This window comes from Drosophila nasuta, chromosome 2R (assembly GCF_023558535.2).
Source record: "Drosophila nasuta strain 15112-1781.00 chromosome 2R, ASM2355853v1, whole genome shotgun sequence".
Taxonomy (NCBI): Eukaryota; Metazoa; Arthropoda; class Insecta; order Diptera; family Drosophilidae; genus Drosophila; species Drosophila nasuta.
In genome coordinates this window covers 15,707,821-15,720,096 of record NC_083456.1, presented here as the reverse complement: position 1 = coordinate 15,720,096, position 12,276 = coordinate 15,707,821, and the positions used below count along the sequence as shown (strand labels likewise).

General features: G+C 40.2%; 1 protein-coding gene and 2 non-coding genes across 4 annotated transcripts in view; all 3 read right to left on the bottom strand.

Moving 5' to 3' along the window:
- Nucleotides 1-2,874: 2,874 nt before the first annotated feature.
- On the bottom strand, nt 2,875-2,948 carry Trnan-guu (transfer RNA asparagine (anticodon GUU)). The gene has a single exon. It is a non-coding gene; the product is annotated as a tRNA-Asn (tRNA).
- A 540-nt stretch (nt 2,949-3,488) lies between these two features.
- Trnar-acg (transfer RNA arginine (anticodon ACG)) lies at nt 3,489-3,561 on the bottom strand. Its single transcript has one exon. It is a non-coding gene; the product is annotated as a tRNA-Arg (tRNA).
- A 6,519-nt stretch (nt 3,562-10,080) lies between these two features.
- LOC132785927 (GATA-binding factor C) overlaps nt 10,081-12,276 on the bottom strand; it is a 39,576-nt gene continuing 37,380 nt past the window's right edge. The window contains exons 8-9 of one of the 2 annotated variants that reach the window (XM_060792254.1): nt 12,006-12,193; nt 10,081-11,874 (exon numbers count right to left, since the gene is read on the bottom strand). In XM_060792254.1, coding sequence (XP_060648237.1) covers nt 11,848-11,874; nt 12,006-12,193 — 215 coding nt within the window. In that variant the 3' untranslated portion in view covers nt 10,081-11,847. The remainder of the gene's footprint in view (nt 11,875-12,005; nt 12,194-12,276) is intronic. The other variant, XM_060792255.1, reaches the window with a different exon arrangement.

Here is a 12,276-nt window from a genome sequence, read left to right as displayed (position 1 = left end):
GGGCAACCCTTTGACCTCCGTTCGATACGATTGACCGCTGTCCGTTGAGCATCGAATGGCGTTCTCCATTATCTCTCAAAGAAGAAAGGGTTTCATATTTGTCCACTAATCCCAGTCAATAAAACACAGGGAAGGGCGTGGAAAAAAGGTTGACTGTATTTATTTTTCAATTGCGTTGTCTTGAGTGGTCAGTGAGGGGGTGGATGGGAGCTTTGGGGTGGCTGGATATCTGCACAGTGTAGCGAAATAAATAAGAATTGTGCCAGTTGAACTGTGTGCGACAACGACAACGTCAAGTTTTATGTTTGTTTATCGCCAAACTGAAAGCTGGACACTCGCAAGCTGGACAGCTGGATAACTCGATAGCCGTTCCCTCTTTTCTCTCCCACCCCCTCAGCACTTTCACATACTTCCCCCCTCCACCAAACTCACTGACAATTTGCTTGGCTTGGATTTATGCGCTGACTTTGGCTATTTATTTTGTTGAGCCATTTTCTTGATTTGGCAATTTTCTGCGCATTCAAGCATGTAATTGAGTTGGCAATTTTTGAGGATTGTCCTGAGATGGGCAACGGTAAAGGGAAAGGGAAAGGGTTGCCGCGCCAGTTTAGTTTAGTCTCAAACTGTGATTTGATGTGGAGCCCATCAAAATGTTGCAACTACTAAGTTGTAAGTTGCAGGCGAAGATTCATATCGCGTGAGACACAAACGCATGCAGCTAAAATTCAAGTTTTTATGGCTCATAACTGGCCTAATTAAGGGCATTGTCAAGAATGCAATTGCAACAACAACTACAACAACAACAGGAACTGCAAAGTGCAGATTTTTCTCTCTCTCGATGTTTGCGGGTTGCATGTCGCCAGGGTTCAGTCGCCCATTTAATTGCCATGTTGTGCATTGGAGAGAATGACAGCGTTTTGGGGAGCTGCTGAAATGCGACAGCCGCACGTAAGGCGACAATTACATCGAGTTGAGTTGCTTAGCAACATTGCTGCTAGTCGCTTGGCTTAGCAACATGTTGCTGGCGTTCTCTATTGAAAGTTGCTTATGCGACTTTTTCCTTTTTTTGGGCTTGCGATCTGACACAAAGTGGCATAATTACATGTTCAGATGACAAGGCACAAACATACACATACAGTTAAGAAATGCTCACGCGCTCGTTGCACTCTCATTAGGGGGGAAAGGGAGGAGAGGAGAGGAGGGGTTCAGAGCTGAGGAATGCTGCACGAATGCGCTCGATTAACTAGCCCAAAGGAATGACCAAAAGGCAAACTGGCAATTGCATTTTTGGTTACATTTCGCTCACGTTTCGGCTGCAATTAAAAACGGAACAAAAATGAAAAACGAATAACGAAATTTATATACAAAAAAAGAAAAACCAGCAGCAGCAACAACAACAACGAACAGCATGCGAAGCGGAGGCGCAAAAGGCCGCGTTTAGCCAACTATGAAGATTTAGATAAGCGCCTCATTTTGCTACTCGCCCTGGTCAGTTACTCTTTGGTTCCCTTTCTCTCTCTATCTTTGTGGTTGTCCCTAGTCTTGTGGTTCGGTTCACGTTTTCCATTTCATTTCGTGTGTATTGGGTTTTTGGGTTTCCATTTGGCTAAAACTGTCGCATTTGGACCTTGTGCGCTACACTTGCATTTTAATTATGCTGCAGCGAGACAGACAAAACATTTACGAGGGTGTAAAAGTTACTAGTATTAATTCCTGTCCGTGGTTCCTCGGAGGGTTTCATCCTGCAATTTATGTGTCATTTAATGTTGTTTTAAATGTTGTACTATTGCTAATGACTTTTCTGCTGAAATTACACACACAAAATATAGACAGGCGAGTATCATTTGTTGTTTGGTGGACAACACAGTTCGTACAAATTGTATGCCACCCAATCAAAGCAAATCGGCAGCGGGCAAAAACCCACCAGACACGCAGACTACGTTGGCGATGGCGATGACGATGGCGATGGTGATCCACAGTGGGTCTCCAGCGTGGTCGTGGTCGTAGTCGTAGTCGTAGTCGTTGGCAATCATCGCCAGCTGTAATGATTGCAAACACAATCTGAGCATGTTGATCTGCAAGGCAAAAGCAAAAAGCCCAGGCCCAAAGTCGAGACTCGGTCTCAGGCGCACGCCGCAAAAGTTTTCCGCAGAATTTCCCTTAGTTTTCTATTTGCCGCCGCCGTCGTTTGCTGTGGTCATGACTTGGGCGACTGCATAGAATTTCAACAATAATCGCAGCGAGCAGCTAACAAACCAGCAAACAAGGCGAAAACAACACACAAACAACTGCAGCAGCAGCAGCAGCAACAACAATGATCAGTGACTGGGTATCATCATAATCATAATGCGCATAAGCCGCGTGGCAAGCTAAAGCAAGGCTAAAGGTGGGCTAGGGGGCGTACCGCAGCGGGGCGGCAAGTCGAGGTGAAGAGGAGTAGGAGGAGGAGGAGGAGGGCATCGGGAATTCATTCCAACGAATTCGCAATTCTGCGAAATCAAATTGCACAAATATTTCTCTCTCTCTGCTCGCTTCGCTTATGCAATGCAAAAAGGGGGACGGGCGGCAGAGTGTCGATCCCCCAGTTGCCATTGCCAGATGGGGACCCCAGCACAAAAGCACTAAGTAACTAAGCGCGCAGTCGCACAACCAGTTGAAAAAGTAGTTGGAGGTTGCCCCCGCTGCTGCTGCTGTTGTTGTTGCTGCTGCCGCTGCCGCTGCCATTGTGGTGGCCATTGTTAGACATAGACACACAGACACCACTGTGGCTAAGAGCTCGCTCAGCACTTTTGCATGTTTACACGGCGACATAAAACGCAAAAATAAATATAGTAAAATAGAAAATGTAAAAATAATTTTAAAAAAATTTGGAAACGCCCCCGGGTGGACTCGAACCACCAACCTTTCGGTTAACAGCCGAACGCGCTAACCGATTGCGCCACGGAGGCAGTTGAGCACTAGCTCGCTAAATATCAAATATGAGTGTAAAATTAAATGAATCAAGACGTTACTAGAATTAGCTATATGTAATAGATAATAAGTTCAGTAGTGATACTATTTATAACTTTTATAATACAAATACAAAGATGATAAAGCTTTATTGAGATTGTGAAGGAAAGAAAACAATAAATATAAATATATCAGCACTAAAGAATTCATAAAATATATTATAAGTAACTGAATTTTAGTGAAATCAGTAAAGATAATTTAATAGTTTGATAGTACGATTTCTAACTTTTAATACAACTACGTTGATAAGCTATGTAGAAAAGAAACAAAAAATATATAGCATAGCTTGCAGTTTTTACAACTGTAAAGTTTTAATAAAAAAATTAAATTCATTCAAATTTTTGCTGAGGTTAAATAATGAACTTTTTAATATTCATCGTCCACAAAAGATAAATACAAATTACAGAATTGAATATTAATGCAACACAAATTTAAGCACATTCTTTATTTTGAAAAAATATAAAAAATTAATTTTATCTCGATCCTGCCAGGAGTCGAACCTGGAATCTTCTGATCCGTAGTCAGACGCGTTATCCATTGCGCCACAGGACCGCTTGTTCTTACAGTCGCTTTTTACTACATTTGTAACACAAGCTAATTTTCAGTTCTATAAATAGTTATTTAGGTTTTATGATAATTTTTCGTGTGGTTTTTGAGTGTGCCTACGTGCTGATGTTTGCATATCATTATTGTTTTGGACAAGAATATTCCGGTTTTCATTTTATTGTTGCTTACAACAGTTTCTATGATCGTTGTGATCTTGAGTTGTTATTACAGTTGGTGAGTTGTCTGCTGCGTGTAAACATGGACAGCGTCTTGGAGTCTCCTGTGAACGTGATAAGCTCGAAATCAACCGCATCGTCGTCGTCGTCGTCGACGTTGCAGAATCGCAGAGTCTTTGGTGGCACAGTGCAATCGGCATGGCGAAGTCGCGCAGTCCATGGAATTACCAGCAAACTCTAATCTCTCGACAATTGTGGGCGCACACAGAGAGAAATCATGCGAAGAGGAAATGAAATTGCAATGCAACTGGGGACCTGACTGAAGTGAAGGAGCAGCTGAAGCCGCAGCTGGAGCAGGAAGAAGCTCAAGGAGAAGGAGGATGGAGGATAACAGCAACGTAGACCCCAAGCAGTCTGCGAGGCTTTCTTAATGTGCCAGTGTCTTGTGACTCTGTGCGCTGTGTTTTGGGCCATGGGCCATGTTTTCGTTTGCTGCCTGCCACTTCCGCCCCCTTCCGATCGTCCCAGTTTTGGTGATCGTGTCTGGACTGCTTCTAACTGGAGAGAATTCCTTTAAATGGTTTTCGTATCATTTTTTGCCCCTTTTTGTTTTTCGTTTTGTGTGTGTGCGAAGTTGTTGGCTGCGCAAATGAATCATCCCAGGCCAGGCTCGATTCGACTCCTCCCTGCTGTGGCGTCGAGTGCTGCACTGTGCTTATTGCCAGCGTCCAACTGAGCCAAGCGAGAGAGACCTGCAACAAGATGTGTGAATTTCTTGGCTCCAGCTGCCAGCTGCCAAGCCGCTAGCCGCAGACCGCAGAGATCTGTGGCGAAAAGAGTGAAAATTTATTGAGCTGTGGGCGCGCATTATTCATGCACCACTGCAACGCTGCACCACCGACCACTGCACCACTCTAAGTGAAGTCATGCTCTGGTCCCAAAAGTAGGCGACACCAGTCGCCGCTGCTGTTGCTGATGCTGTGGCTGTTGCTTGGGGACCTGGTCGCCGTCAGTTTGGGTTAACAGGTTAATGTTGTCCACGGTCCGTAACTGAGACAAGACAAAAAAGAACTATGCATTGGCTATTGTTTCACATGAGTCGCGCTTGACCAAGAGATCGGCATAATGCCAAATCAGGCCACTTATCGCCTGTCAAATGCAATCGATGCGCGGCTGTAATGATGACGAGAGTTGCAGCCGCGTATCTGCATCTAATCATCTCGATGTTTTACACTTTCCACACAAGAACAACAACAACAGCAGCAGCAGCAGAAAAAAAGGTGTTGCAAGCTTATCACCTGGTTGGTAATTACAACCGAAATGCTGTCGAAAACAATAATTCGTTGGCTTAATTTCTGAGAAAATGTTATTTATGCCCTGTTTGCAAGCACACAAAAAGCACAGCGAATCGAAGTGCTTCATGCTTGGGGCGCGTTTATCGTGTTGCATCAATAAATTGCGAATTGGCGAGTTGGTGAGGCGAGCAAAGTAGAAGCAATCGCAGGTATCAACATTTCATAATATTTACAATAAACATGCAACTGCGAGAACTCGAGAAGTATTCTCTCCAAGTCCAAGTCCGAGTTGAATGTTGTAGACTGGAGTGAAGTGGAGTCGAGAGTTGAATCGAGTCGAGTCCGGTTCTGGATTTTTGGTTTTTGGTAGCAGCAGCAATCACAAAGTGTTGCCCAGTTGCTGGCAACATTTAGCGCATCATGTTGCGTGAAATTTGACACTTTACCAATGTTGTTGCTGTTGCAGCTGCTGTTGCTGCTGTTGCTCTTAGTGTTGTTGGCTGTTTTTCTTGCAGCGATGACGACACAGTCAAGTTGCCAGACACACGGGCAACATTTGCTGTTGCTGCTGTGTTTGGAGCTTATTTATGTGCGTCAGTTTTTTTGCAGGCAACAAACAAGCAACAACAGTAGTTGTAGTTGGGGGCTACCGAATTTATGTGCCTTTGTCATATTTGCTGGCGGCCTTATAACAATAATACACAAATATGGCCAATGCGTTGTCAACAACAACGCAGTTTTGCAGCTTTGCAGCGAACAGTCTCCGACCTCAGTCGCATGCAAAAAACAGCAAGAAAAACGCACACAATCAAGCGACAAATTGATCGCACTCTCAGATAGCCCAACTCCAACTTGAGCTCCCAACTTCGAGTCCAGCTTCAACTGCAACTGCAACTGCAACAGCAGTTGCAACTGCGTCTGCAGAGTAAGCCTACACAAGGCAAATGGACAAACGGGCAAAACGAAACTAATATCTGTGCAATTGCCAATGCCAATTTTCCTATTTAATATGCCACGAATTGACATGGCCGTTGCCATTAAGCATTTGATATGGCCAGGCCCATACCTAGACGGCATCGAGTCCAACGAGTTGGGCCCATTTGCTGGACATGTTGTGACATTAAAACGGCCAATTGCGAATGTATGCGTGTGTGTGTGTGTGTCGGGCTTAATTTAATCAAATTAGCTGAGAAATGAAATTGTTTGTGGCGCTGTTCGGTCATTTTGTTAATCAGAATCTAAAACAAATTATGACAGAGCTCAAATTGCATGCGTAATGTGCATATTGAAATGGCAAAATGCAATTGCAATTGCAATTTGGAGCATATGCTATAGCCAAACACACCCATACACACACACATACCAATTTATATAATTAATAACGCACACACGCAATTTGCAATTTAATTTCATTAGGATAATTCTAATTAGAACGATGTGTAGCTGTTGCTGCTGCTGTTGTGGCTGACGTCCTATCGTCCAATCGCAAGCCAGCTTCAAAGCCATATATCTCTCTACGTGTGTGTGTGTGTTTAAACTGAAATATAATTGAAATTGTGGCTGTCATTGTAGAATTAATTAATAGGCAAACACACTCACACAACTTTGGTAACGAAGCAATTACGCTTAACAGCTGCCGAGCCAAGTGCATTGATGAGCTTTGCAAAATGATGTGCAGTCTGATAAATAAGTAAATATATACGTATACAACAAATGTATATAGTAAGCGGCACATTGGCTAATTAAATTGGTTTCTTGGCGAGGCGTCGAAGTCGACTGAGCTGCATTAAAATCCATTTAAATCTAACAAATGTATCGATATTCATTGGACCAATGCTCCAAAGGGAAGGGACACTGTGTGGCCTATCACAGTTAATCATCTAAAGAAGCATTTGTTTGTTTGTGCTTGTGCTAGTGTGACTCCCTCTCTTCCCGCCTCTCTCTCTCTCTTTCTATCTCTTTCTGTACATTTGTATTTGGATGTGCGTGGCCTTAGCTTTTGCTGTATGTGTTGTGTGTGTGTGTGTCGCCATTGTTGGCCATACATTTCCAATCAGATAAACTTGCAGCAGAACGCACGAGCGCACAAACCATGGCCGATTGCCAGAGTCAAAAGTTAGAGCAGGAGCAAAACCCGCAGGAGGGGATCTTTACCAGCAGCAGGAGGAGGAAGAGGAGGAGGAGGGGTAAGGGTAGATTGCCCCAATGTTATCGGTACTCTGTTTGCCACTGCCACTAATTAGTTAATGCATGACCAAATATTTGTTGCCATTGCTGCGCGCTGCTTTGTCCCCAAATATTACATTAAATTTGTATCTATAAATACATAAACAAATAGTAATATAACTAGAATAAACTTAGATAATAGAGGTATACACGTTTCGGACATTATGTTGGAGTAATCAGTTTTGCTGCTGAAAATCTATCTATATTTTGTCAAATATATGTTGATAGTTTTGACGATAGAAATGTTTGTACTTTTATTTTTGAACATATGAAATTCATTGAAATCTTTGGATTTTATGAACTATTATTTTGTTTTTTTTTTTCCCCAGGATGTTATAAATTAAAATCTTGTTTTATGGGTATTATGTTTTCGTATATCTTAAAGAAATGCATCCAGAGAAAATGTATATAAAAAGCAAATGCGGTTTAAAAAAAGGAATAAAATCTTGAACGAAGATAATACTCTTAAAATAAAATAGTTTTAAACTGCAAAATGTAGCATAAAAATCTTGATTTACGATTTTTACAACCAAAAAATCTTATTTCAAGATTGTCTATTTTTAAGATCGAAAAAATCTTATATCAAAATTTGCAATCTACTTTTCTATCAAGATTTTTCCTCTCCGTGAATGTATTATTTATTTTTAAAAATAATTAAATTTAAAGTATAGAGTTTTTATGAGAACATTTTTTTTTTTACTTTTTGTTGTAAATAATTAAAATTCATTTACTCACTTTGTTTTTGGCAAACTCTTTACGAATAACTTTTTTGTTTGACATGCCCATATACCAATTCTACTAGCTTAATTATTTAGTAAAAAAACTAGCGTTTTTCCAAGATTACCTATAGATTTACAATAAATACTCTCTTCTTATATCTTTAAGAAATTTAATCTTTCAACTTATCACATCAAATTTATGTTTCTTCCTTTTAATAGTATTAAATTGTAGCTATGTTCTTTTGGTTTTTTTAAGGCCATAGCATGAAATCGAAGTGCTACCGCATGGGCCGAATCAGATAAGTTCAAATACTGCTCTGCTAGTCCATGGGCAGGTCTATCGGCTAATTAGTTAATGCATGCCTAAATATTTGTGACTGCTGCTTCGTTCACAGGCCCTATTGATTTATGCTCATATTTTGTTTTTGGCTGCTTTATGCTTAGTATATCTATTTTTTCCTCTTGTTTTGTTTATGGTTAGGGTTATGGTCCGGCTGCGTGTCTGTTGAAGTGAATGGAATGGAATGGAATGGAGTTGAGTGGAGTGGAGTGGAGTGGAGTGGAGTGGAGTGGAGTGGAGTGGAGTGGAATGGGCATTTCCCAGGCATTTTCAATATGCATATGTTTTGCTTATCGCAGATGTTGATTAACTGATTTATATGAGCAGGTCATTGCGAGTCATTTGTAATGCATTGATCACCGCACAGTATTGGAAGAGGCAAGACGAGGGAGAAAACAGTTTAACTAATGTTACGAATTTAGTTTAGGCTAATTGCGACAGCAATAATAACAATAATAATTCGACTGAATCATAATGTAATTATATCGCAATTAGGGGCGTGGCCAGTTGCTTTGCCTTTGTCACATGTTGTTTAAATGCAATTAACGAAAAAATGGAGTGGAGTGAAGCAGAGACAGAGTCAGAGGCAAAGGCAGCGTGTTATCAGCATCATGTGATGCTGCAGCACTTCATGTTAAGTTCGATCAGCAGTATATAGAATATTGTGGCGGACATATCATAGACTCGTAATTGATGTGCTTGGTTGCGTTTAACGTGCATTTAATTACAGCTCAATTACGCACACACACACACAGAGAGAAGATAAGCAAACAGTGATAAGCATGCAATCGCATTCATATTTCTTTTGTTTTGTATTATATAAAAATAGATGCAATGCAATTGATGAGCCTTGCATGTGTGTCGAGTTGTGTTGTCCCCTAGCCCTTGGCATGCAAAAAAAAAAGTACAAAATAATGGAAATGGATACAAGGTGCAGCAACGGAAGCGGATGCCAGGTGACAATTAATGCACATTGATACCACGTTGTGTGTGTGTGGAGTGTACTTACAATGTGTGAGGCATTTCAGCAGCAATCAAAAATTTTTGCCTAGCTGGATGCCAACTTTATGGCTCGAAGACACGCGCTAGCCATTAATTAGCCGGCTAGCCGTAAACTCAGTTGGTAGTCTAGTTTTTAAGTGCTCATAATCTGAGTATACTTACTTATATGCACGAGTAAGAGTATGTACTTTATGTCTTGCCGACCGACGCACTCGTAAAACAAAAGACTTAGGCAACGAACTTTTGTAAGTCGAATGTGTTTGCGGTTGCTGTTGCTGTTGCTGGTGTTGTTGCTGTGGCTGGTGTGTTGTGTCGTACACTCGCGTACCAATAAATTAACATGCCATTTCACGCCTCAATACAAGCAACTGTGCGTCCAGCTCATAATTCATGCGCCCAATAACAACAAATGCTGCATAACAAATGACCAACTGAGACCAAAAGACGTTAGAACGCCGTCGCTCCAACTGCCTTCACTTTGTGGGCCGGGCGGGGCGTGGGGCATGCGGCTGCACGTTTTGTATTGAAGACGCATCGAAATTTAAAGAGCAATTCATAAGCATAAATGGGCATTTATAAAGACATTGCCATACAATTGAGTTTTTTGGGCAGCGACTTCGCCGTCGCCGTTGACTTCAACTGCGATATCGATTTCGATTTATGTCCAATCATCTTGGGGCAATTAATCAAGCTTAGACGTCAGTTACCGTTTCTCATTCTCACACAATTAGAAGCACTCGCTATTATTATTACACGTATTTGTTGTTGTTTTTTTTTCATAAATTATTTTATTTATTTTTTTGTTGTTTGTTTTTGTTTGTTTGTTTGTTGTTGTTGTTTTTTTTTCGATTTTTCGTATATATTTTCTGGTGATTGCCATTAAATTTAAATAAACGTATGTTTTGTTTTTATATATATTCAACTATCAATATGGCCAATTACAATACATTAATTATCGCATATGCTTACAACATACTTGTAGTACATACATACACACACGCACACACATGTATGTGTGGCTGTGTATTTTCTATAGGTAAGTATACATATACATATTACTTTTATATTTTGTTTTGTTTTGTTTTGTTTTTCTTTTTGTTTATACCTCACACATAAATTAAGTTAAACACTAAATTTGTATTTTATTTACACAGAACTTAAGCGGTTATTTCAAGTTTTATAAATACTTTTTGCTAAAATTATACAAAAATTGCTAACAAATGTTCTTTTTTTGCGTTTCTTGTTTTTCTTTTTTCGTATTTTACAAATTGCCTTTAACATTGAATTGATTTAAACGAACATTTTTGTGTTTGTAGTTGTTTTTACTTGTAAGACTTAGGCTTAAACATTGAACATATATACATGTATATATACTGTATATATATACACATATATATATAGATGTGTATGTATGTGCGGCTCCTTTGACTTTTCTTTTTTTCTGTATTTTTTTTTGCTGCTGTTTTCAAGTGCCTTTTTAAATTTATTTTACAATTATTGAATTGTTTAAATTTATGTTTATGTTTATCACGTCTGTTTGTTTAATGTCTAATAATTTAACTAATTTACAGTTTAAAGTATTTTTGCAATTTTCAATTGCATTGCGAAATAGGACAAACATTTTGCAGTTGCTTTTTACAAAACAGTTTATATATATATATATATATTTATAGATTAGATTTAGATATTTCTCATTTTGTTTTGGACGTGCATTTTATTAGTTAATATTTTATGCTTAGTTATCGTTAGTTTCTGTGTGCTTTCTGTTGTTGCTGTTGTTGTTGTTGTTGTTTGTAATGCTGCTCTTGTTCTCATCAGATATACATACATATATACAATATAAATATTTATGAAATTCCGTTTTTGTCGGGGGCTTTTTGCAATTGCTTTTATTTATTTATTTGCTTTTTGTGTGTTGGGCTTTTGTTTTAATATTTGTTTTTCCTTTTTTTTTATGGCAGTTCATAAAGCACAATTAAATACGCCGAATTTGCGTCGAGAAATTAAATTAATTAAGCGAAAAATAAAACACAGAATTCATACTCACAATTACACACAATCATTCAGCACACACACTCACGCATACACACACTCACATTCACACACACTCACTCAAGAGCAATAAAAATAATATGTGCGGCCCTTTAATTAATTTTAATGGGCTTTTGTTTTAGCTGCTGGCCAACGACGAAAACTTAAATAATTAAAAATTGCACGCAATGTTTACAATTAGGAATAGCCAGCACTTGAACCAGGCCCACAATCGCCTTCGTCGCCTTCCCCTCACATGGCGTTGAAGACGCTCCAGCTGATGATCACTGGTGTTCATGTCCTTGCCTTTGTCCTTTTTAAAGGGGACATCTGCTTGTGGTTGATTGTGGCCCAAAAGTTAGGTTAAATGGCTGCAAAGGGAGTCCTCAGTTTGGCATTGTGTTTGGAAATCAAGTCAGATCAGATCAGATATAGTTGTTGCTTGAATTGAAATCGGCGCTGCTCTAGCTGAACAAATTGTTGTTCAAATTGTTCCCGCTCCATCACGTGTAGTCAGTGCGCCATGTGCCCTAAAGAAACCGAAGAGAAAGAGGCAAACGACGAAACGTTTTGTTAGTAAACAAGATTCTAGCTCTCTCTCTTATACAAAATGCTCTTATAAAGAGTCTTTTTGGTTTTTTTGGGTTTTCGTGGTACTCACCATCGAGCTGAGGCCCAAGTGATAGGGCTGCGAGTGGGGCACAACGCCACCGCCAAGCGAACCCGCCGTGGAGAAGCCACCCTGCAGTCCACCGGAGGCGCCCAATGCGCCCATGCCACCAGTATACCAACTGCCATGCATATGCGCATGTGCCGGATGCAGACCACTGGAAAGGTGTCCATGTTGCGCTGGAATGAAAAGAAGCAAAAGGAAACGAAAATGTTTAGATGTTGTTCCACAACTCTGCCGGACACAAGTTGTCCACGCTTCT